The following is a 23,247-nucleotide window of genomic DNA, read 5'->3' as shown; positions in this document are numbered from 1 at the left end:
GACTTTTTTCCATAAGATCTGGATGAATGCTCCAACGGGACACACATGTGCAGCCAACATGCGGACTGCAAGAACACCATGGGCTCCTATCGCTGCCTCTGTAAAGAAGGCTACACGGGTGATGGCTTCACTTGTACAGGTAGGCTCGTGTTGGGAGCAACTGTGGAAATGGCAATCAGAGAAGCCAGGTGTTGGACCATCTTTCAGACTGTTCGTTCTTCAGGCTCATTACAGTCAACTTTTAACAGAGAAGATTAGGTATTTGAAACAACATCCCCGTGGAATGGAAATTTGGAGTCAGGTCAGTTAGGGAGACCTCAGAAGCTAAATGTAGTTACATAGTTGATATGGGTATCACCGTACGCAATGATGTCATTACTTTAAAAAAAAATCACACTCCCTTTTATGATCCTTAGCCTTTCTATTTTTGTGCCTATTTCTCACTGAAAACATTGACTTGTTTTCTGTACCAAACCCGAGGGTGAGCTTGCTGTAGAAAGCTATGTAGGGAAAAGGGGTTCAGACGTTCTAGATCATGATAAGATATTGAGATCCATTTCATATGACTTGAAAGCATGAATGTATCCTGAGCACTTTGCTCACAAGTTGCCATTTAAACATAAAGGAGACTAAGGTCCAGTCAGTTGATTTGCCTGGAATTTTTTCAAGTCGCTGAAAATTTTTATTACATTTGAAATTGTTTTTGTCCAACCCAGTGAAGTTTTGTCATCATAACCCCCCTGTTACTCCTTAGAAAATATTCGGAGTGTCATGTACTAGGCATATATCGTTCATCTGTTTGATATTTAGTGCCTGTGGTTATTAGCAAAGCTCGGTAGAGATCGAGCAGACAGGAAGTTTGGCCTCCTTCATCGCTGATGCTCTAGGTCTTTTGCTGCCCATCTGAGCCGAGTCAGAAACCTGAGAAATGGGTACAAATCACAGCACATCATTTCCTGTCATAGATGTGTCCTTCTGTGCACAACCCTGCTCACGAAGGCTTTAATTCGAATGATTCATTTGACTTAGTCTTCATTTTACATCATTAGGGATAATTTAGCATTCAGGATTCCGAATCTGAGCCCCATATTCGTGGACTATTCAATACTAACATTCAAAGGAGAGGAAATAATGGGTTTAAAGGTGTCAAATAGAAACTATGATGAGACCCCGCTACACTCAGGAGGTTGACAATGATAAAAAATGAAAGGCCTGAGGAACTGGAAAGCTCCTAACTGAGGAAGAGTAACTTGTGTGTCTTTCTGGCTGTAGATCTTGATGAGTGCTCGGAGAACCTCAACCTGTGTGGCAATGGCCAGTGCCTGAACGCCCCGGGAGGGTACCGCTGTGAATGTGACATGGGCTTTGTGCCCAGTGCTGATGGGAAAGCCTGTGAAGGTAACTGACGGGGAAGCTGCCGGGGTCCTTGCAGGGCCAGACAAGGTTAGGTCATTTAAACATTCCTGATTTTTTTTTTTTTTTTAACTGAGGTGTGTTTTGGCTTCACATCTGAGCTGGTCAGTTCAGTCTGTGGAGGTATTGGGTCTCCAGCTGGACCATTTCTCTTTGTGCAGAGAGAAATCTCAGCTTTCTGGCCACAAGCTGCACATCCAGCCTTGGCCAGGTGGTCAGCATGAGTACACCGTTGGTCATGGGAGAGGGAGGCTAACCAAGTGTGGTTAGCTCAGTGCAACCCGTTTATCCCCATCGCTAGGGGAAGGAGCTAAAGTACCAGTCCCCCGATCATGTCCCATGGAAGGATTCTCCTTAAATATGCTTTTAATCTCTGTTATGGTTTGCTTTCTAGAAATAAAAGCGTTAATAACAGAGCAGATAATCTTCTCCATATGTAGAATAATGTACTGGGCATGTCTCACATGGTCTCTAAATATCTACTCTATGTGAACATGGGGCAGTGTTTTGCAAATCCATTCAGTAGGGGGCCCCTAGGGATAATGTTATACGTCATGCTGTCTCTCAGCGCGAGGCTCTGTCTTCCTGAGGTGTTGGTCGGACAAGAAGAATCCTGGGAGCCTGCTGGCTCAGGATGGCTCCCACTAGGAAACACAAGGTTCTTCTCTTTCCCCACACTTGTCAGATTTAAGTGCATTATCCCTCATGGAGAAGAATTAGTGTCTACAGTGAACTAAAAAGATTTCAGTAGAAATAAACAAATGATAACCATTGACAGTAGAAGTTTAAACAAGACCCTGATTAATGTCTTAACTAATAATTGTTGCTTGTTAATAGGACATTAACTCAAAATCAGTCTGTAGCTATGACATGTATACTGATTCTCTCATACAGTTCTATGTAAATACTTTTCTTTGTTATGGAACCATTAGGTGTTCTTTATACAGTTTATATTAACTATGCAGAGTTCGATATAAAATTCCTCTGAGGCAAGAAACCAGATTATGCTCTTGACCATGTGCCTAATGCCTTGTTTACTCTTGTTACTCTGAACATCCAACCAAAACAGGTACTCTGCCACCTCTGGTGACATAAATAGTCACAGTCCGAGTTTTGCTTCTCTTAATGCTATAAGGGAAGGTTGTGTGTGTTTGTTCGTTCTTCGTATAAATCATTGCCGGCAGAGGGGTTGTGGCTATTTAAAGCCAGTCTCAAGGCAGTGAATGTGCCTGCATGTCAATTACACAAGCAGGCGGTTAGCACGAGGTGGGGACCAGAGCCTGAAAGAAGCATCTGCAGTTTTTAGACCTCCGTCAACAATAGCGAGCACCCAACAGAGCTCTGGGCGTGTAGACAATTATAAAACTGACCATAAAAGTTACCACAAAGCCTTTGTGGTTTGTAAAATTTTAACCCACGATAAAAACAGTAACAGTGTAGATAAGAACAACCAAAAAACTGGGTCACAGATAGCCTTTTGGACTGTTACTTCACAAAAGGGACATGGGCCTGTGTGAAACACCAGAAACTGTATATAGATAATGCTTAGCCTACTGCTTGGCACGTAGTGGGGGCTGAAAAAAAGTGAGTTCTCACCCAAGAGGCTTCACCTACGTGGCAGCTGGTCTAACAGGCTACAGGAGAAGCATCTAGGTTGATGTCAGATAGTCTTCATTTTCTTAATAACATCAGGTGATGGCATTAGGCAGTTCCTTTAGCACGAAAATAAATTTCCTTTCTCCCCCTTTGCATCCCTCCCCAAGATATCGATGAGTGCTCCCTTCCGAACATCTGTGTTTTTGGAACTTGCCACAACCTTCCCGGCCTGTTCCGTTGTGAGTGCGAGATAGGCTACGAACTGGACAGAAGTGGCGGCAACTGCACAGGTAAGACATGCGTTCACGTCAGAATCTGCTCTCGGCTTTCCCGGGGATCTGGCTGTTGGGGCCTCACTGGGACCTCGTAAGATTATTCAGAGTCACAAAAGAAAAGCAGAGATGAAGCAACAGGAATCCTGGAATAAATTCCCGGGAACGAGTTACATGTGAGGATACAGAGGGAAGAGTGGCAGGCAGTTGAAGGAGCAGGGGCTGTAGCCTTACAGTCAAGCTCGTGGCTGCAGAAGAAGGGTTCCAGGGGTGCGCTGGCTGTAAGGCTTCCCAGCTATTCCTTTTCTCCTTAGGCACATTTGCAGAGAGTTTCCTTTTGAAGGCCACGCACTGTGCTGGGATCATGACGTTTCTCCTTGCACTTCTCCACTGTAACACCCACTCCTTGCCACCCTGGCCTGTCTGTGGTCACCAAAGAATGTGTTTCAGAGAACTCGCCTACCAATTTCTAGCAGGGTGATCATTTTCCTGTAGAGCAAGGAACTCTCGGGGAGCATAAGAAAAAGCATGAGAAAAGCTATAGGCCCTCAGTAGACCGTCACTTGGTTCACTTTGGCACTGAGTTAAGACTTCGCAAGACATGTGCAATTCTCTTTCCCAGGCCACCCGTCCATTCCAGGATATTGAGGAAACATGTTCCTTTCTGGATAGGCCCAGGATTTCAGGGGGAAAATGGGTTTTTCCAGCTACCTAAACAAGCTATGATTCAGTGGCTCTGCAGATTATGACCATCATCGGCACCATCACAACCACGTCCCTGAATTAAGTTTGGACCAGTACTCCTCCCCAGGCTTTCTTCTCCTGTTTTTTCTGAAAACTGTTATGACACCAAGCTAAGCCTCTAGCATGCTCAGGAAGTTTCCTCTCCATGGCCCATACTCCTTCCTCGGGGCCCCATCAGCATGTCTGACCTCATCTCCGTTAGTCTGCCCTGTCCCTCCAGGTTCACATGCAATCTGAACAAATGAACTGTCTGCAGAGGAACCTACAGGAGGGTTACCAGGTCCGAGGTGGGGTAGGAGGGAAGCCCAAGGAGAAGGTATCAGCCTCATTCCCCATTCCCTTCTGTCTGAGTCAGCTTGTCTGTTCTTGAGTATTTCATGAGTGTTCAAAACAGACAAAAGAATTACACAGGGTGCAATGTGCCAAAACCCATGTCCTAAATCTGGAATTCTGCGTATATTTTTGGAATAGAAACTGAAAGGGAAATATTCCACACAGCACCAGTGATGGGAGAGTGGCTCTTAGCAGGCTGGAAGGACCATGCTCAGCCTTGTGCGTGCATCTGCACTCATACTCAGCGGGAAGGCAGGCATGCCCGGTTGGGGAGGCGGCAGAAGTTGCCTGCTCTTAAGGGTTCCCTGGGACATCTTGCTCTAATTTGGTGAAATAACAAGCCACACATATTAAATATATCTTCTTAAAACCAGTGTCTGAATTTTCGGTTGACCGAGGTCACAGTAGTGTTTTGCTTTCAGTTACCTTGACTGGAATATTTTTCCTAGTTCCAAAGTTATATTTTCTCCTGATGACGAATTTGAATGCTAAATGTGTTCCAGGGGAAAAAGACCAAAGACCATGACATATTTCCTTCCTGAGGGGTTTTATTTCAGAAGTGGAAGACTGTATTTCTAGGTGTAATTATAACTAGTAACTCTTAAAATTCTTGTTGGGAGCCCCAGACTCGGTGCTACCGTTTCATGGTGATGTGTGCCCCCACACTGGCTGACAACTGTGCCCCTTGCTGTTCGGTTTTAGATGTTAACGAGTGTCTGGATCCAACCACATGCATCAGTGGGAACTGTGTCAACACCCCAGGCAGCTATACGTGCGATTGTCCCCCCGACTTTGAGCTGAACCCAACTCGAGTTGGCTGTGTTGGTAAGAACTTAAAACTTTTTTTTTTTAATTATTTAACAAAATTCATTAATGTATCAACCAGTAAGATGTACCAGTTCAAAGGAGAATTCCAAGTACCACACATACACAATCAGGAATGCTAGAATGAATTTACAAATAGATACAAAGCTGGTAACCACAGGGAAACAAACAGTTGCATAATACAGGACAATTCATTTGCATTTCTATGGGGAGGAATTATTTGTATTATTATCAGTTTCTTACAACTTACAGTTTTACAAAATAACTCGAAGACAGCAACCAGCATAGATAATCCAAAAACATGCCTTAGACAGAACACCCAGGAATTTTTGTTGCCAAAGTCTTTCACAATTTTTCCTAATATTACTAAGTGAGATAAAGATTATAGTTTCACATCACTTCAGGTCAGACTTAGTTCCAAGCTAGTCCACTATAAATTTATTTCTAAATCTTCATTTTCAGAACTTTGGGATTTTTGTCAATTTCTCATGAAGATCAAAGGGTTTCTTACCCCTTTAACCACAGAAGCTTATGATGATTCCAGCATGAAGAACTGACATATAGTGGAGGCAAATGTTAATGAATGAGGACCCTACCTCCTGCCAATGTCATGGCATGTTAGAATGGATAGAACACCAGTGTATACCACACCAGCTGACTGGGTTGCAGTCCCACCTGTCACATTACTCAGCTCGGACACAGACCTTAAAATTTCTTAGAGAAGTGTACTTTTCTTTTTAAAGCAGCCTTGAACATTTCACTCTCAAATTTTAAAAAAGTAATAATGTAACAATTTCAACATTTCCTAAATCTGGTGTATACTTTCAGTTATTTTTTTCTATAGGTGAAGTCCCAGTATATGTGTTTGGGCACTTTTCCGTTTCCTAGTAAAAGTAAATTATGGTTTTTAAGCAGTCTCTGAGATGGATTTGAATTTTCAGTCCTCACCTAGAGAGAATCTTCCTGACACTCTTTTGTTCATATATGGTAAATAGATACCCGCTCTGGGAATTGCTATCTGGATATTCGACCTCGAGGAGACAATGGAGATACAGCCTGTAGCAATGAAATTGGAGTTGGTGTCTCCAAGGCTTCCTGCTGTTGTTCTTTGGGGAAAGCCTGGGGCACACCTTGTGAGCTGTGCCCTCCTGTGAACACATGTAAGTGTACATCCTCCTGTTTATTATTATTACTCCTGTTCAGGTCAGCTCTCCTTTCTAGATCCACAGGAAAGAAGCCACAGAGGGAGAGAGCTGCCACCAGTCTCTCCTCTTTGGTCAGGGAAGGGAGATCAAAACTCTCAGACCTGTTGAGGGACCCCACGCCCACTTTGGGTGTCAGAAGTGTCCCCAGTTGACTCGCACTAAAAGGTCAGGTGGGGCAGGCCACATTTCACTTCTGAGTGAGAAGTAGATAGCATTATTTTAAGGAAGATTTTCCAGGCTAGGTTACTTATAGAATATGGCTTACCTTCCAGGAACACATTGATTGACCTCTCCTATCATCTACTGGCTAATTTTCAAAGGCTCTAGGACAGACTGGAGTGTCCCTGGGTGAAAGAGAAGCAATTAGTCAAGTAAATATGAAAGGGCAGACTATTTCCATTCTTATGATATGGCTTGAAAGAAAGCTTTAGAATGTGATTGTATGAACATAAAGAAGTCTTCTAAAAAATCTAAAAGGCTTCTCATTTTTCTAAGTGGCTCCTATGTTAGGGTTCAGAGTCAGATACAGCTTCTTAGGCAAAGGTTAGTGGTGCTGCTAATAGTGTATATTGGGATAGCTACGGATTCTTTCCTCGCTGAAGGGTCATTTGTTCACTTGTTCTAAATTTATTTGTCGAGTACCTAGAGGGTGTACTTTGGGTGTGCAAAGATGAAGTAGACTAGATTCCGCCCTCCGGAAGTGTACGGTCTAGCTAACTACGATCCAGAAAGAAAAGCTATGATTCAGTGTAGGTCTCAATAAGGGAAGAAAGAACAGACACGTGCCATGAGCGGGAGAAGGAGCACGCCTGCTTCCAGTTAGGACTCTCACTTGCCATCCATGTCACTTTGGGCAAGTGACTTAGCAAGATTGAGTTTCCTCATTCATTGAATGCGTTATAGGATGAAAAGAAGCGATTCCTGTTGAGCATTCGGCACCGGGATGAATGCTTACGTAGCGGGCACCTCCTTCTCTCTTCTCTTAAGAAGGGAAAGTCAGTTCTGAATGGCAGAGGTACCGATGACTTGGGGTGTTTTTTAATTGTCCTTGAAGGAAGGGTGTGACCTGAAAGAGGAGGCTTAAAAAAAGTGGATGATTGCAGGAAGAGGAGGAGAGAGCAAATGAAAGAGGGGGTAGTTAATTTCATCGATGTTGAAAGAAGCAAGCCAAGATGTTTAAGTAGGAGAGTCAGCTCTATTGATACATAGTGAATAGCAGGGCAGTGCAGGTCCACACTCCCCCAAACTGGATCAGAGCTAGGACTGTATACATGTTGGCATACACACTTAGCATTTCGGAAAGCCAGGAGAGGGATTATCAGATTTGGAAAGACCGTGATGATTATGAAAGAGCCGATTCTTTTCGAAGCTAACCAGGAAGACACAGCAGATTAGGTTCATTCTTATTCACATGTTCCTGTATGTATGACACGGCTGGTGCATGGCACTGGAATAAATGTTTTTGAGTGAAATACTTGAATGACAGAATTCATGGCGGGAATCAAAGGACACTGTAGAAAGTTGGTTTGGGAAATCAGGGAAATCAGTACTGCCCTTGGTAGAAACAGAGGGGCAAGAAAGACCTCTAGGCATTAAAGAGAAGAGTGGGATGGAAGGGGTGCCTCCGTGGCTCAGTTGGTTAAGCATCTGCCTTTGGCTCAGGTTATAATCTTAGGGTCCTGGAATCAAGCCCCACATTGGGCTCCCTGCTCAGTGGGAAAGTCTGCTTCTCCCTCTGCCCCTCCCCCCAGCTTGTGTTCTCTCTCTTTCTCTCTCTCTCTCTCAAACAAAGAAATGAAATCTTTAAAAAGAAAGGAAGGGAGAAAGAAAGGAAGGAAGGAAGAAGGAAAGAAGGAAAAGTGGGATGGGAACCAAGAAAGAAGAGATTTTCCCAAGGTTCTGTTTGCAAAGGGTTTTGGAGACAGGCTGATTACCATTATTAAGGAAGGAATTACAGCCTTACAGAAGAAGTAAGCCTGAACAAAACATAAAAATGGAGGAGTTTGTTAGAAAATAAAAAGGGGAAGATAATCTTTACAAAGAAAGAGTGACAGCGATTGGGAATAAAATAGTTCCCAAGAACACGAGGCCAGGCGAGTGGGTGGAGGGTCCAAAGACTAGGGACAGTGGGTTTACACTTATTTGGCACACAGATTAAAAGCCATTTGAAAATAACACGTATACACAAAGTTGTTAACTTGCTTAAGATGGGTGGAGTAACTGCTAAAGATTCCTGAAAATGAATATTTTCAGTTGGATACGTCAGTCTTTCTCTTGAGAACACAATTTCTAGAAATTTTCAATTCAAAAGAACTCAATTTGATTTTTTGTTTCAATAGCTGAGTACAAAATCCTTTGTCCCGGAGGAGAAGGTTTTCGGCCCAATCCTATCACTGTTATATTGGAAGGTAATTCTGTATCCCTGATCTTAAAGTATGCACGTTTTGAACTTCCTTGGGTTTATTGACAATGCTGAAGAAATGCCGTTGTTTTCATTGTGATAGACATTGACGAGTGCCAGGAGCTCCCGGGGCTGTGCCAAGGCGGGAAATGTATCAACACATTTGGCAGTTTCCAGTGCCGCTGTCCAACTGGTTACTACCTGAACGAAGATACCCGAGTGTGTGATGGTAAGTGGTCCTTACAGGATGATGAGTTCTCTCAACTATTGAAACCCGACCTCAAAAACCAGCATAGAGTCACCAGTAAAACTAAGAACTTAGCAGTATAGCCAATGGTCTAAACATGAACACAGCCAGCTGCACACAGGGCAGCTTGCATTAATGTCACTGACATGCTATCATTTCCAATATACCCCACATCTTCCTCCTTTTCTAAGAAAAGTGGAGTTTTCGTATCTTGGGCTATAGTCCCACTTATGTCTGCAATTTTCTGGGCACTTTAGAAAAGCCATTTCTATTAGAGTGGCAGAAGACTCATTTCAGTGACTTATGAATTCTGGGAAGTTCTGAGTTCCTCTTCTTCCTGTTCTTCACCACTTACCATCTGCACTGATGCACTGAAATGAGCTTCCCTTAAAAAGGCAGCCTCTTTGGTTTTATGATGGAGGTGATCACTCCTGTTCGTCCTGTGTTATTGGAAAGATGGAGACGATTGGCCACTTTTGGCTTTCAGAGCCCTTGGACCATAGACCGGGGTGGGAGAGATGGTTTTCATCCATATGCAGGAGTCACACAACAGGTTTTGAGAACATATGAAATATTAGCTGTCTTTCTGAAGGATAGTTGAGAATTATAATTTGTCCACATTTCCATCTCCACATGCCTTTGAGGATATTACGGACTCATTTATTAGGAACTCCTATCAGAAGGCAAAACCTCTTTTTCTGGAACTTCCTTTCCTGAACACACACATGAGCATAGACAAAGGACACTGATGAATTAAACATCTATTTTTCTTATCCAGATATCCAAATGCCCCTGGGGATTTTCTCCTCCATTGTCAGCATTTATAAGGACGCTGAGTCTCAGACAATTCCACAGAGTGAAGTTTTCATATTCATGTGTCACTTTCTCTTTGGATTCCAGACGTGAATGAATGTGAAACCCCTGGAATTTGTGGTCCAGGAACATGTTACAACACTGTGGGCAACTACACCTGTATCTGCCCTCCAGACTACATGCAAGTGAATGGGGGGAATAACTGCATGGGTAAGTCCAAACTTTTCTGAATCATGCATGTTTGGTCCTCATCTGCGAAGAGAAAAGGAGCTTGTAACCTCAGCAATTGGTCCTTAGTGTTAGTTACTCATCAGACCGAGTGCTGCCTGCCACCCTTTCACTGTCTTTGTAAGAGCCTCCTCCCTTGTAAACCATAAGCTTGGCCTTTTTTCCCCCACCTTGTGTGGGTGGTTGGGAGTTTTCTTTAAAATGTAATGTTGGAAAATCCCAAACAACAGTTTCATAGTACTTCTTTTGTTTGACTTTGGGTGTATCTTTATACAATTATATTTACAGCACTGACCTACAGTATTAAAACATCATGAGTCGGAAATGAGAAAATTGCTGCCAAATAGCAGTGGAGAATTGTTACTAAGAGATTGGGTGGAGAGTCGTGTAAAGTTTATTAATGCTGCAGCTCCAAAATGACTTCGTTCTGTGGCACAAAATACGAGGGAATACATTTCTCAAAGTCCCCTTTCTTACGGCAGCATATGTGGGTAGAAAATTGTGTGTCAAGTTGCAATAAAATACAAAAGAAGTGCACTGCTTGAGTACCCCTCTAGAAATCTGTTGTGCTTTCCCCACGCTATCACCAACCCCTTCCCTCTAGATATGAGAAGAAGTTTGTGCTACAGAAACTATTATGCTGACAACCAGACCTGTGACGGAGAACTTTTGTTCAATATGACCAAGAAGATGTGCTGCTGTTCCTACAACATTGGCCGGGCCTGGAATAAGCCCTGTGAACAGTGTCCCATCCCAAGCACAGGTGAGTTGCACCATTACCAAAAATCTAGGTTGATAAATTACCCATGGACTGTGGGGGAAATGAGTCTCAGCAAGAGAAGAGAAGGGTTCATTGTTTATCTTCCTAAGCAAAAATCCACTCACAAAGGCGAATGTTTAAACTCACAGTTGATTCTGGGCCTTCCGGCTGAAAATTGAGTCACAGAACAGACTTTCTAGCTTGTACACTGGTTCACTCATCAGACTTATAGACTCAGCATATCATAAAAATATAAACATTGTTATTGTTATGGCGTTCACCACGTAGCTAAAAGACTGGAAACGTTACACAAAGCAGTAGGACAGGTAGGTGAGCCATATTCTTATTATTCTTACTTATTTGTAATTGGTCTTGTTCCAAAAAGAATTTAAGGCAGCCAACAAAAATTTGAATGTAAAATAAGGCCTAAGGCAAATGGCGAACAGGGGTAAGTAACTTGGAGCAAGGAGAGAGGCTAATATGCAAAAATCCAAGCTGGGAATTTCTACACACTTGCCAAAGATGAGCAATAAGTTTGGCTCCAAACTTCCTAGCAGTTCGTATAAAAAGGGAGCGCTAATCAAGTCTAAGAGTCTCAATGACTATAAAGCAAACTTAACACCATGCGAAAGCACAACTCTTCTTGAGAGAAATTTTTTCTTATATCCTCATAGAGAAAAATCTCTGTGATGTTATTTGTTTTAAAAAAGTCTAACCCATGTCCTTGGAGTAAAAGAAGTGAATTGGTGCATGGTTCTTATATCAGCCGGTAAATGATGACATCATCATTTAGAGTGAATGAACTGTGATGCAGGTATTGATTAGAACATTCTCTAGTACCTACTCCATTCCCCATAGTGATCTGGAAGATATTAAATCTCTTGTCTGGTGCTGACAATGCAGAAAACACAATATTCTTTTTTAGTGAAATATACCAGTTCATCCGTTGTTTACTCCAGAAATAATATAATCATCGTCACTTAGAATTACCAAGAGTCATCTCCAGTCTGCAAGATGTCTCTAGACCAGGGGTTGGCAAGCTACAGCCCATGGACCAAATCCAGCCCACCACCAATTTTTGTATGGCCCAAAAGCTAAGAATGGTTTTTACATTTTTTAAATGGTTGGAAAATACCAAAAGAATAGTAGGTCATGACCTGAAAAGCATATGAACTTCAAATTTTCATGTCTGTAAATAAAATTACATTAGAACACAGCCATACTAATTTGTTTACTTATTTTCTATGGCAGCTTTCATGGAATGGTTGAGCAATTTTAATAGAAACTGCACAGCCTGCAAAACCTAAAATATTTACTCTTTAGCCCTTTAAGAAAAAAATTGCTAACCCCTACTTTTGACCAATGGTCTTCGAATCTGTTGATTACACATACCTATTAGTAAAAAAGCTGGAGGTTACATGTACTTGGTGCGTGTATTTCATGTAAAACAACATGTGTATATGTCCATATGTGTGTTTTTTCAGTTAGATTGAAAAATGCATTTATTATTGCATGCATTATTTTCACAAAGTGTTCTATTAGAAAATATGCACAAAAATTTTTGAATTAGATTTTACAAAGAGAAATAGAAGTCTTAGAATTTTTTCTTAATCTCAATGGATCATTATTCTCCCTACAGACAGCCTTGGAAACCCCGAATAAAGACTGTCATTTACTTTCAGAAATACCTGAGTTTTTAAGAACTTAAGTATTTTCTAAATATAAAATGCAAGATTTCTTCTTCATGCTGAATCTTGGCCAAATCGAGTCATGGCCTTTCTTTAGGTATATAGTCTGCACGCGTTTTGGGAGCTCCTGAAGTTTGTCCGGATGACCAGTGTCAGCCGGCACTGTACTCGTTAGAAGCAGGCACTCACATATCAAGGAAATAAAGCACTAGGGAGAGAACATGCTACATTTTGATTAAAACACTTCCAGAAACCTTTTATAATTTTCAGCGGGTTTGACCAGTAGGGCAATGGCCACCTTGAGCTTAGATCGAAGCCATGCTTTATCAGTTAGAGTCGGGATCTGGAATTACGGGACCTCCGAGTTAAAAGGGACTGCAGATGACACTTCATTCATCCTTTATTATCAACTCTGATGAATTCTGGGCGCGCGAGAGGAAGATAGAGGGTCGGGGGAGGGAGAGAGAAAGAACGAGAGAGCTGTACCAAAATCCATCTCCCCAAATTGAAGTAATGACATAAGCTGGTTGTTTGAACTGAATTAGTCATTAATAGACCTGATGTCAAGCACTTGGCTAGATTTGCTACGGTCTCCCCCGATCTGCTGCGGAAATGGCTTTTGTAAGCATTCCTCAAATCCTAGATCCCTTAATGCGAGTGGAAAGAGGCACTCTTGCCAGTCCCTGGGTTCAGAGCTGAACAACATCCTTCTGGAAACCCAAATTCCTACAGGCAAGCTCATACGAATGCGTGGGCTCTGATGTGGAGACCTCTGCTTCTTCCTCAGTAATACGTCAACATGAGCTCACTTTTCATTCAGTGTTTGCCTTAAGGGCAAGGTTACAACATCTGGGGGAACTTTCAGATTTATTTCTTATTTGAAATTCTTCAAAATACAGATAAATATTTTTGAAGACATTTACGAAGTAAGTTCTTTCAGCCCAGTCATCGCTCTTTGTTGACACTTATTCTCGCCCCTCCTTCCCCATCTTTGTTTAATCATCACAGATGAATTTGCTACACTTTGTGGAAGTCAAAGGCCGGGCTTCGTCATTGACATTTACACCGGGTTACCTGTTGGTGAGTTACAGTGCCATTGTTGGAATTTTCTGTTTTTGCTTTTGTGTTTAAAGACGGGAAACACACCCTTATTTTCTCAGTTTGGTTTTTTTTTTTTTTCCTAGAAGGAAAAAATAGTTACACAATGCCATTTAGCTTTATTGAAACACGGATTCTTAGTCCGAAACAAAGTGCAAACACCCCGCGTAGCTCTGCCTGATTGGCGGCAACAGTTGTGGCTCGTGAGTGAGGGGGCTGGAAACCTTTTCACAAAAGTACAATCCAGCTTAGTTCAACCAACCCTAGGCATCAACAGAGAGAGAGATTCTGGGAGTAGGGCCAGTTGATGTTTGATTTGACTGTAATCCCCAATCTTTCCTTCTGACTCAGACATGAGTTTAATGTGACTTTGCATACCAATCTTTATGTGTAGGTTGTTCACATAAAGCCTTTTTGGGGATCGGTTTTATCTCACATGGAATCTCCTCAGGTCATCTGCTTTGGGAATTGCAGATGTGAAATTTAAAAAAAAAGAAAATCTTTCCAACCGGAGGCCCCGTCCGGTAACTGGAGCAGAGACCACTACAGTGCTAGAGACGCTTGTGCAAGATTCAGAAGTATTGCACAGCGTCCGGCCAACGGAGGCAAGGCCTTTGTGGTTTAAAAGCAAATAACATAAAAGTAGACGGAAAGCTATTGCATTCTCAGACTCTCTCCCCAGTGTGATTTATATGCATCCTTAGATGCCCCTCTTAAGTCTGAGCAGTTGTGTCTAGTAGCAAACATCACCACTTGCTTTGTTCCACCTTATTCTAATAAGTAAACTGAAATCCACATCAGCCTTTCCAATGACCTTGTTTAAGAAAACAAGGGTCTGGTCCAGCAATCAGCCTGGCTCCCTTAGTGCCAAATCCATATGGCTCCACAGTCTAGTCAACGTCCAAAGAAACTTCATGGTTTGGAAGGAAAAGCTGCTAAATGACATTGGCATGAAACACCTGGCCCTCGCTGCTTTGTTTTTCCCCTTCCCAAAACAGATCTTTTCATCTCCCTAGAATCTCTGATCCAAAGATAAGTGGTCTTTAACAGTAATGGTTCTCCATGGACAGATGCAGCATGTCCCCCTCAAGGCCTGCCCTCCAAGGTTGGCAGCAGCAGGCAAAGATTCGAAACAGCATCAACATCATCCACCAGTCGAGCTGGAGACGGCTCAGACATCATGTAGTCCAAATGCATTGCTTTACAGCTGAGGGGACAGAGGCCCAGAGAAGGGAAGGGACTCGGCTGGGGTCACCCAGCTAATTAATAACAGAGCCAGGACCCAAATCCAGTCCTGACTCACAGCTTGCTTTGCCTCAAGCTCTTGAAAGCTGGAAATGTGATAGTTAGCAATATACTTATTGTTACCAAATTCCACCATGACAAAATATTTAGATGACTGAGAAACTTTGTTTTATTTGAGCTTTATACTCTCCTTCTGAAAGGTCTTAAGATTGTTGGCATATAGAACCCATTCGTATGGGGTTAAAACTATAGCAAGTTTATTAATCTTGTCTTAAAATATAAACTTCTCCAAGTTGAGGTTCAAATGAGATCCAGACAGGAAAAGAAAATATAATTTTTAATATATCCTTTTGCTATTTTATGCCTAACAATGGCTAGAAATTTGACCCAGTCTGTTATTGTTAAACTTGATAATACATCACTCATATTTAAAATAAATGAATGTGAATATAATGTTTCATGTTTGAACTAAAAGAACGTCATCTGAATTGTTTTTCTGTTTGCTAATGGTACACAGTTGTGATGTTACTTTGCATAAGCTTTTAAGAACATGAATGACAAATGGGTGAAAAATTCAAACACATAATCACCTGTATTCAAAATAACAATATACACTAAGCTGTTTTTTCCATTAAAGAGATCAGTTTGCCTTCAAACAAAATTAAACCCTTTAGCAAAGGGTCTAAAATAAACCTGCGGTCTGTCAAATTTCTCCTTCAAAGCAGGCTGGCTTTAGAGTGGGATTGTTCTGAGACTGTGGCAGCTCTCACAGGCTCCACATACAACTGTGCCTGTCTTCTGACCACTGAGGCAAACAGAGTACCTTGCAGAGGCTCCCGACTAGAACATGTCAATGGAAGTATCTCAACAGCGTGGTAACAGACCTTTTCCAAACCTAGTGGTTTGGAAAGACCAGAGCTTTACATCCCCTCCCAGCTTCTGAAGTGCTCTGTGAGACTCCAGCGAGGGATGGTGGAGGGGTCCTCCAGGATAACAAGTAATTGGATTATGGTTTTGTGAAACTGTGACGTGGAAAAGCCTGAGGGAGGCAGGATAGCCTGTTAGCAGATTCCTGGTATCAAATCCTGACTCTGCCTCTTCTTAGCTGTGTGGTCTTCGGCAAGTTCCATCCCCTGGCTTGGCCTCAGTTCCATCATCTGCACAGTGCTGATAGTCGGTACCTGGAGACCATCTCATAGAGTGGTTGTGATGATTCAGTGAGTAAATCCAGGTTGAATGGTGACAAATAGGCCAGGTATATAGCAAGTGAGACACTGTTAACACTCCTACTACTATTATCAGAGCAGAGTCAGACAGAGAGTGGACCACCATGCCCATGAGGAGGTGAGACCTGCCCAGAAGGCCACCCCGCCAGTGGCCAGCCCTGCTTTAGCAGCCTGTGTTCTGGCTCTGCTGTCAATCCTACTTTGGTCCTGTCTTAATGCTCACCAATCCAACTTCCAGATACTGGTTTTTAATTTGCCAAATTATAATTGACCCAGACGGCATGCTAGGGACTGGTAAAACAGTGGTGTCACAGCCAGCCCCAGCCCCTGGCCTTAGGAAGCCACAATCTATGGCAACAGTCCTTCCTCAGTGCTGGCCCCACAATCACCTGGGGCCCAGCTTATACTCCCAGACCTAACTTACCCACTTTTCAAAGCCATGTGAAGCAGGAAAGGGGTGTTGAAGGGGAATTTGAAAGATCCAAGTTGTCCATGACCATGGGCTCCTCTGTGCTTCACCAGCTCTCCTTTCCCATGCTAGCCAAACACCACCACACACTTTGGGCAGATAGACCACTTATTCTCAGAGGCCCCTTTATTCTACTCATCTGGTACATAGTGCCCAGTGGGTACCAAGATGCTCTTACCTGGACAAAGCTGATTTCTTGAAACAAAACCAAAAGACAGACCCTACATCTAGATACTAAATCCAGAGTGTCTGAAAAGCCGTTTATTATTTTAATTTGATATTGCTTGATGTTCCCCATTTCCATCACCACCGAACACACACACTGCCACCCAAACACCCATGCACTTTCTCTTTTTTGGTTTTGGACCTTACGTAAACACTGAGTTAGAAGCTGCCGGCTTTCAGAGCCCATTTATCCTGCACAGAGATCATGCACCATGCCGTCACTCATGCGTGGCTGCTCTCTTTCCAGATATTGATGAATGCCGGGAGATCCCAGGGGTCTGTGAGAATGGAGTGTGTATCAACATGGTTGGCAGCTTCAGATGTGAATGCCCAGTGGGCTTCTTCTATAATGACAAGTTGTTGGTTTGTGAAGGTAAGTGATGTCACTATATCATGTCCAGAAATGAGCCAGCTGACGAGCTGCTTAAAGGCTTGGCCAAATTCACAACATTGGAATTTCAGAAATCCATCAAGCTCTAGCAGGACTGTAGGGCACCATGCAGAACATCATTTTTCATGCAAAAAAAATTCCCTAACTCCCCGTGGAAAAAGCAGGACGTACATTCCCCAGCCTGTTCCCCACCCCCCCACACACACAATGTGTTAGATTTCCCAGCTGATATAGGAAAGCCTTGAGTTCCTGGGTGTGTCACGTAGATTGCTTTTGTTTCACATTGCTTGAAAGTGAGCATGGGTGGTGGGCGGCCATCTTTACTCGCATCTCAGAATTAGTGTTCTCTTCCAAACGGAGCCTGTGCTACTCCCAAGTGAAAACAAGGTTAGTGCAAATATTCCATGCATGAGAGAATTCCAAATGGCAGGAGCAGCAAATTCGATTTTATATGAAGAATGTTGGCATGCGTGCAAGTGGTACTTTTTTCGTTTCCAAATTACCTCCCCTTGCCATGTGTACGTACTGTGATTCTGTGCATTCCTCACAGCACTTCATATTTTCCCTACATCTGGGGAAGATAGTGTACTTTTACGTTTTAGTAAAAGGGACATTACTGGTTATTAAATATACCATGTGCCCTCGGATAGCTGGAATAATTGTCTATTTAATACTTAAACTTGGGGCCTCTTGCAGAGTTTTTGTTCATGTCAGAAAGGGTTATTACCCCTCAGAGCATGTGTTAGAGCACATGTGTCAACATTTTAATGTTAAAAAACCTTTTTTTTCCCCTGAACTAGGGACAACTCACAGACCATGAGTAAAGTTATGGTCCTCAGCACATGCTTGTTAAATTCTCCTCACCAGGCTTTCAGTTACTGTGGCCAAGTGGGCACATGGCCCTGACTCTGCCTGCTGTGGTTGGGGGGGGGGGCGGGGAATGGGGTGAGAGCCATTCACAGCCTTCCTCGGGAGACAGTCATCTCAGGCCTTGGCCCTGGCGCCTGTGCTTTGGAAGGCCATCAAGGATCAGGTGTCTAGAGAGGAAGCACGAGAGGAAGCGTGATGCAGAAGAAAAGAAAGGAGGCCACAGCAGATGAGCAGATAATCTAACATTGGCTGTCTTCCTCATAGCCAGTCTTCCCCTTTCATACATGCCTAGGATGCCTGCCACCTTCCTGGGGCCTCTTTTGTTCTCTTCCATTTAGAGATCCCAACCTATAGGCATGGCTCCCCATGACTGCCAAGTCAACCTAGCCCTTGCTATCCACAGAAGATTGAAAACCCACAGCTGTACCAACGGAAGACACTTTGCTGTCAGGGTAACAGTCAGTGGATATTGAGATTACAAAGCACTCCAACTTTTGGGTTCCGTTTCCCAGGTTATCCATCGTCAGGATGAATGTTTCGTCCAGGGTCAACTGCTTCCCAGCACACTCTAAGCTCTCAGAATCAGAAAACAAAGGTTGATTTAATACACGCCTCAGTAACCCTGAAATTAGAATGGATTCCAGAAGTGATTTAGGGAACATCCATGCATCTGTTCCTCCCAAGTATGCACATAATCCCAAGCAAGGCATCTGATGCCCCACAGAAGTGCTTGTCCGTGATACCATTTGGCTTCTCCAGAGACGGGCTGCCCTCTATGTTTCTGTACGCTCGTAAGACCGGGGCAGACCTGCTCGGTGAGGTGGTGCTGGTCTTGGGTCCATTGTAACTCAAGGCAGGCAGGCTTCTGCTGTTGCCCAGAGAGGCACACCCCACCCGACGTAGGAAAGAAACTCCCACTGACTAACAGTAGTCCTGAGGTTGCCCCGCCGCAAAAGCGTACACCTGTGAGGCATCAGTTGCTGTATTTGCCGCCCTCTTGTGGGAACGTCTTTGGCTGAGCCCACTTTGTAGAACCCCGGTACTGGTGCCAAGGGCCAGCTTCCATCTGTGTTCTAGGCTGTTCGTTTCTCACTTAGCCGGAGTTAGACTGTTTCGTAGGTGCTGGGGCAGGGAACAGGTATTGTGCCCATGGCATAGCCTGCACTGTGCAGTAACTCTCCCGGGGCCATGAACTTGAACTAGATTAACTACCTGGGTAAAACGAAGATAAGCAAATAACCCCCCGAGTATAGTCAGAGCTCTGAAGCACGCAATACCCATTTGTTCTTTTCTCTGATAGTGAGAGTTGGGTTGTTCTCAGGAGTTTTACGTGCAACCTCTCATACTAAGTTTCCTCGATTAGAGTGCCATGTGGCAGTAATTTCAGCAGGAGCTTCTGCAGCCCTGGGTTCAACACGCTGTCTGTGGATCAGCATCATCTGCGAGCTTACTGGAAATGTAGACTCTCGAGCCATCCCCAGACACACCGAATCCGAGCCTGCCCTGCAGCAAGATCCCAAGTGACTCACACGTCTCGAGATGCCTTCTTACAGAACCCAGAACCTTCTGGACAAAAGCAACCTGATAGAATCATAAAATCCTGGGGGCTTTGAGCAAAATACGACATTTCCTAGGATATATAGTCTAGACCATGCCAAGTCCTGGTCCCAGCAGCTGAGTTTCGTGACTTTTTTTTTTTTTTTTTTAAGACTCAGCATCATTAGAGTCCATATGTGGCCATAAACCAAGTACTCGCATTTATGAAAAATGTTAGCAAGGCAGGAAAACTAGAAAATAAGTCTTCAATGCTCCTTTGTCTGTTCAACAGAAGTGATCAAGATAAGAAAATAGAAATCTAGTTTCTGTGAGAGGCTTTATCACCTTGACCCCCCCATTCTGTTCTCCTTCTAATGAAATTCTCTTCTGCTTGGAGATATCGACGAGTGTCAGAACGGCCCCGTGTGCCAGCGCAATGCCGAGTGCATCAACACGGCGGGCAGCTTCCGCTGCGACTGCAAGCCCGGCTACCGCTTCACCTCCACGGGCCAGTGCAACGGTGAGTGGCTCCCCGCAGGCTGCCTGGGCCCGCCAGCAGCCGCCCTTCATCACGCTTCACACACCTGCAGGTTTTTTGAGACGGTCAGGTTGAAGAGTACGTGAGTTATGGTTTGGACCGCTGAGTTCTAAGAGCTAGACTAGCAAAAAGGAAAATTGTTGAAATGTCTAAACACTTACAGAGGCGATGTTTTCAAAACAAAAACTATATCATGTGCGTACACACATTTCATATTTGCCTATCTCCTGCCCTGCTGCAAAGCCCCCGTCCCACAAATACACACACACATAGTCCCCTGACCAGTATTCAGGGCCAAATAGTTTTTTGGTTTCCTTTTACATAATCCCCCTTAGGGCGGGACGTTGTCCACCTTTCCAGCCACACTCCCCAGTTCTAGACAGTGAACCTCTCCTGAGCGGAGTTAGAATAACCTGCATCAACCAAGCAAAAAGAACCAACAGCACCACTTTCGCTCCTAAACATCTAACAGAACTGAGGGCAGCAAACCTCAACAGCCTTTTATGGGCCATAAGTCACCCGCAGTAAAATGAGAACCTGTCCCCTAGAGGATAGATCATTTCATTGTTCACTTTTGTCATGGATGCGGTAGAAATAAGAAGGATGAGTTAGCGTAAATGAATGGTAAAGTTTTAAGTATCTGATGGCGTCTTCTCACCAGTGGCACAAAATTAAAACAAGAGTGTTTCAGCCCAGAAGCAAAATTACACCTCAGAATGATTTTCATGTGAGTTTCGAGTAATTATAAATCATTGTACATTTAGCATGGAGGTCAGGAAGAATGTGTTATTTTGCTATGGTTCATTTCCCAAGGAGTTTCCTGGATATTTTATGCATTTGTGAATGAAACAACACAAGGGAACGTGGTCAGATTTTCCTTGGATTTCCTTGCCTACCAGTGATTAAGTGGTAGGAAGCGTACTGTTCTCCGTAGGGTATTTTGCATTGTTTTATTAGACCTTGGTGGGAAGAGGGTGTAATAGCAGAACAAAAACTCACTTTGAGAATCAAGGCTTGTTTTGTTGGGTTTAAAGGAACATGTGCAAGTGTTTAGCATTTTGTCAACAAAGCAGTTGTTATCCGTGTATTAAAAAAACAGGACAGGAAAAGTGGGGACGTCTCTGATATGAGTCACAATACCCTAGTGTAACTTGGCATTTCTACCACTTCCCTGCATTTTGCTCTTAATTTATATTTCTTTGAAACTGGGCAGAATAATTCCAATCAAAATAAGGAATTGCTGATAATGTAGAACGTATCGTTTCACACCATTTCACGCTCAGGCAAGAAGTGGGACGAGCTATTTATACATCAAGACAACACGTCCAACCAGGGCCTGCTGGGGCTTAAGCCCTGCCATATTTTCTTGTAGAACATTAGCACAAATAAAACTCATCCAGCACTAACCAGGGATAAGTACTGTGAGTGAGTGTTGTTTGTAGCCAAAGCTCCCTTTCCCTCATTCACTGGAATCCTCAGAAGAAAGGGAATGTACTTGAGTTTTGCAATTATTCAGCCTCTAGGGCTGAAGACCTCACTCTGGAATTATCGTCATTTATATCTTTTAAAATCTGTTAAAATGTCTTCAGTGCTATCCTATGCATGGCATTTTTTCAAGCACACTGCAGAAATTCTCCTCTTGTCCTGTGTTTGAGTTAAAAGGAACCAAAATTTCCTTTCCATCATTGGATTTTTATTTGAATTTATAAGTACATCATTTCAAACCCCAAGTCACAGATGGCCATGTTACCCACATTGTTGAGAGTGAGTAGGTATCTAAGCCCAGGATACTAGTCCGACCCGAGGAGCTGTATATTTAGAGCAAATGCAGCCCCCTTCTGAAATGTCTTGCCCAGCTAAAGGCAAAAGACGTGTTCTTCCCCACGAATTCCTTGTGATCTCTGTCCGATGTGTTTTTTCCCCTAAAACCCTGTTTAAACCTCCTATCTCTCCCAGAGACATAATTTCCTGGGAGCTCAAATCCTAGTGCTCGTAGAAATCTAGTTTTCTGCTCTCCAGATAAAGTGAACGTCACAGTTAAGTTCTCTAAAATTGTAACTTTCTATTTTACCATTAGAACCTCAACGTGCTCCATGTTTCCTTTTCTTAAAACCAACATGAAATGGCAATGTGGGAAAGAAAATTCCTAATTAGAATTTTCCTAATTCCTTCTCTAGGAAGATCCTTAGTGTAGTCCGTTTCCTGGGGGCCCCAGAGATAATACAGACGTAGTGCCTTGCATACTTGGAGACCCAGTACTACCTGAGAGCACCCAAGGTTTGGTCCAACTCTGGTAGGCTCTGAGACACCCTTCCTCAACACCAGCTCCCTTTATAGAGCTTAGCAATGGAACTAAATTCCTTCTGCCTATCCAGTTTGCTCGTTTTAAACCCATTGTCTCCAATGGGAATGATCATAATTTGTTCGATTAACAAGCACTTCTAGATAAGCTAGCAGGAGCCCCTAAGCGGCTGTATCCCAACGTCTCCATTAAGATAATATATTCAGGCTCACTTGAGAGACTTAAATTGTATGGTGATTCATCAAGTCTAATGTGCTGCGTATTGGAAGGAGGTAGTCATAAAAATGGCAGCCCGAGCACATGAAATCGAGGCAGGTCTTCTCTCCTGGCATGAGCACAACTGCTCTGGGCAGCAAAAAGTGCCCATTCCCAGTCGCTGTCTTCTCGGTAGACAAGACAGGCCAACAGCAAGTTTGGATTATTCAGACAGAGGTAGGGTAATTGCTGTGTTTTACAGAATCCATACTCAAGTTGGCATTCTGCTGTTGGCTCTCTTTTATGACAGTAGGAAAACAAGGATGTTACAGTGCTCTTCGGATGACATGTGTCCTAAACATAGAGTCTTCAGAGCTTTAAAAAAAATTAAATGAGAGACGTAAGTAGGCATGTAATTATGTCATTTGTAGATTCATCTAATAAATTCTGCCCCTCGGATCATCAGATTTCAGGAGAGCAACAATTCAGTTGATGATAAATATAATTTAGAGCTTCAAGACTGGCATAGGCAAGATGACAGGGCTTTCCTCTGAATGAATATGAATAAAAAGGAACATCATTACAATTGTCAAGGGCTAAAAGGAGCCATAAAGACTTGGGTGAGAT

The 23,247-nt window shown here is 43.2% G+C and overlaps 1 protein-coding gene across 1 annotated transcript in view; it reads left to right on the top strand.

Moving 5' to 3' along the window:
- The window catches only part of FBN1 (fibrillin 1), a 225,713-nt gene that overhangs the window by 165,266 nt on the left and 37,200 nt on the right, over positions 1–23,247 (top strand). The window contains exons 34-45 of the mRNA XM_026518436.4: positions 17–139; positions 1,273–1,398; positions 3,177–3,299; positions 5,061–5,183; positions 6,179–6,343; positions 8,728–8,796; positions 8,893–9,018; positions 9,937–10,059; positions 10,682–10,840; positions 13,534–13,605; positions 17,036–17,161; positions 19,983–20,105. Of these exons, the coding sequence (XP_026374221.2) occupies positions 17–139; positions 1,273–1,398; positions 3,177–3,299; positions 5,061–5,183; positions 6,179–6,343; positions 8,728–8,796; positions 8,893–9,018; positions 9,937–10,059; positions 10,682–10,840; positions 13,534–13,605; positions 17,036–17,161; positions 19,983–20,105 (1,458 nt within the window). The remainder of the gene's footprint in view (positions 1–16; positions 140–1,272; positions 1,399–3,176; positions 3,300–5,060; positions 5,184–6,178; positions 6,344–8,727; positions 8,797–8,892; positions 9,019–9,936; positions 10,060–10,681; positions 10,841–13,533; positions 13,606–17,035; positions 17,162–19,982; positions 20,106–23,247) is intronic.

Source organism: Ursus arctos, unplaced genomic scaffold, assembly GCF_023065955.2.
Source record: "Ursus arctos isolate Adak ecotype North America unplaced genomic scaffold, UrsArc2.0 scaffold_36, whole genome shotgun sequence".
Lineage (NCBI taxonomy): Eukaryota > Metazoa > Chordata > Mammalia > Carnivora > Ursidae > Ursus > Ursus arctos.
This window is presented reverse-complemented; position numbering and strand designations above follow the sequence as displayed.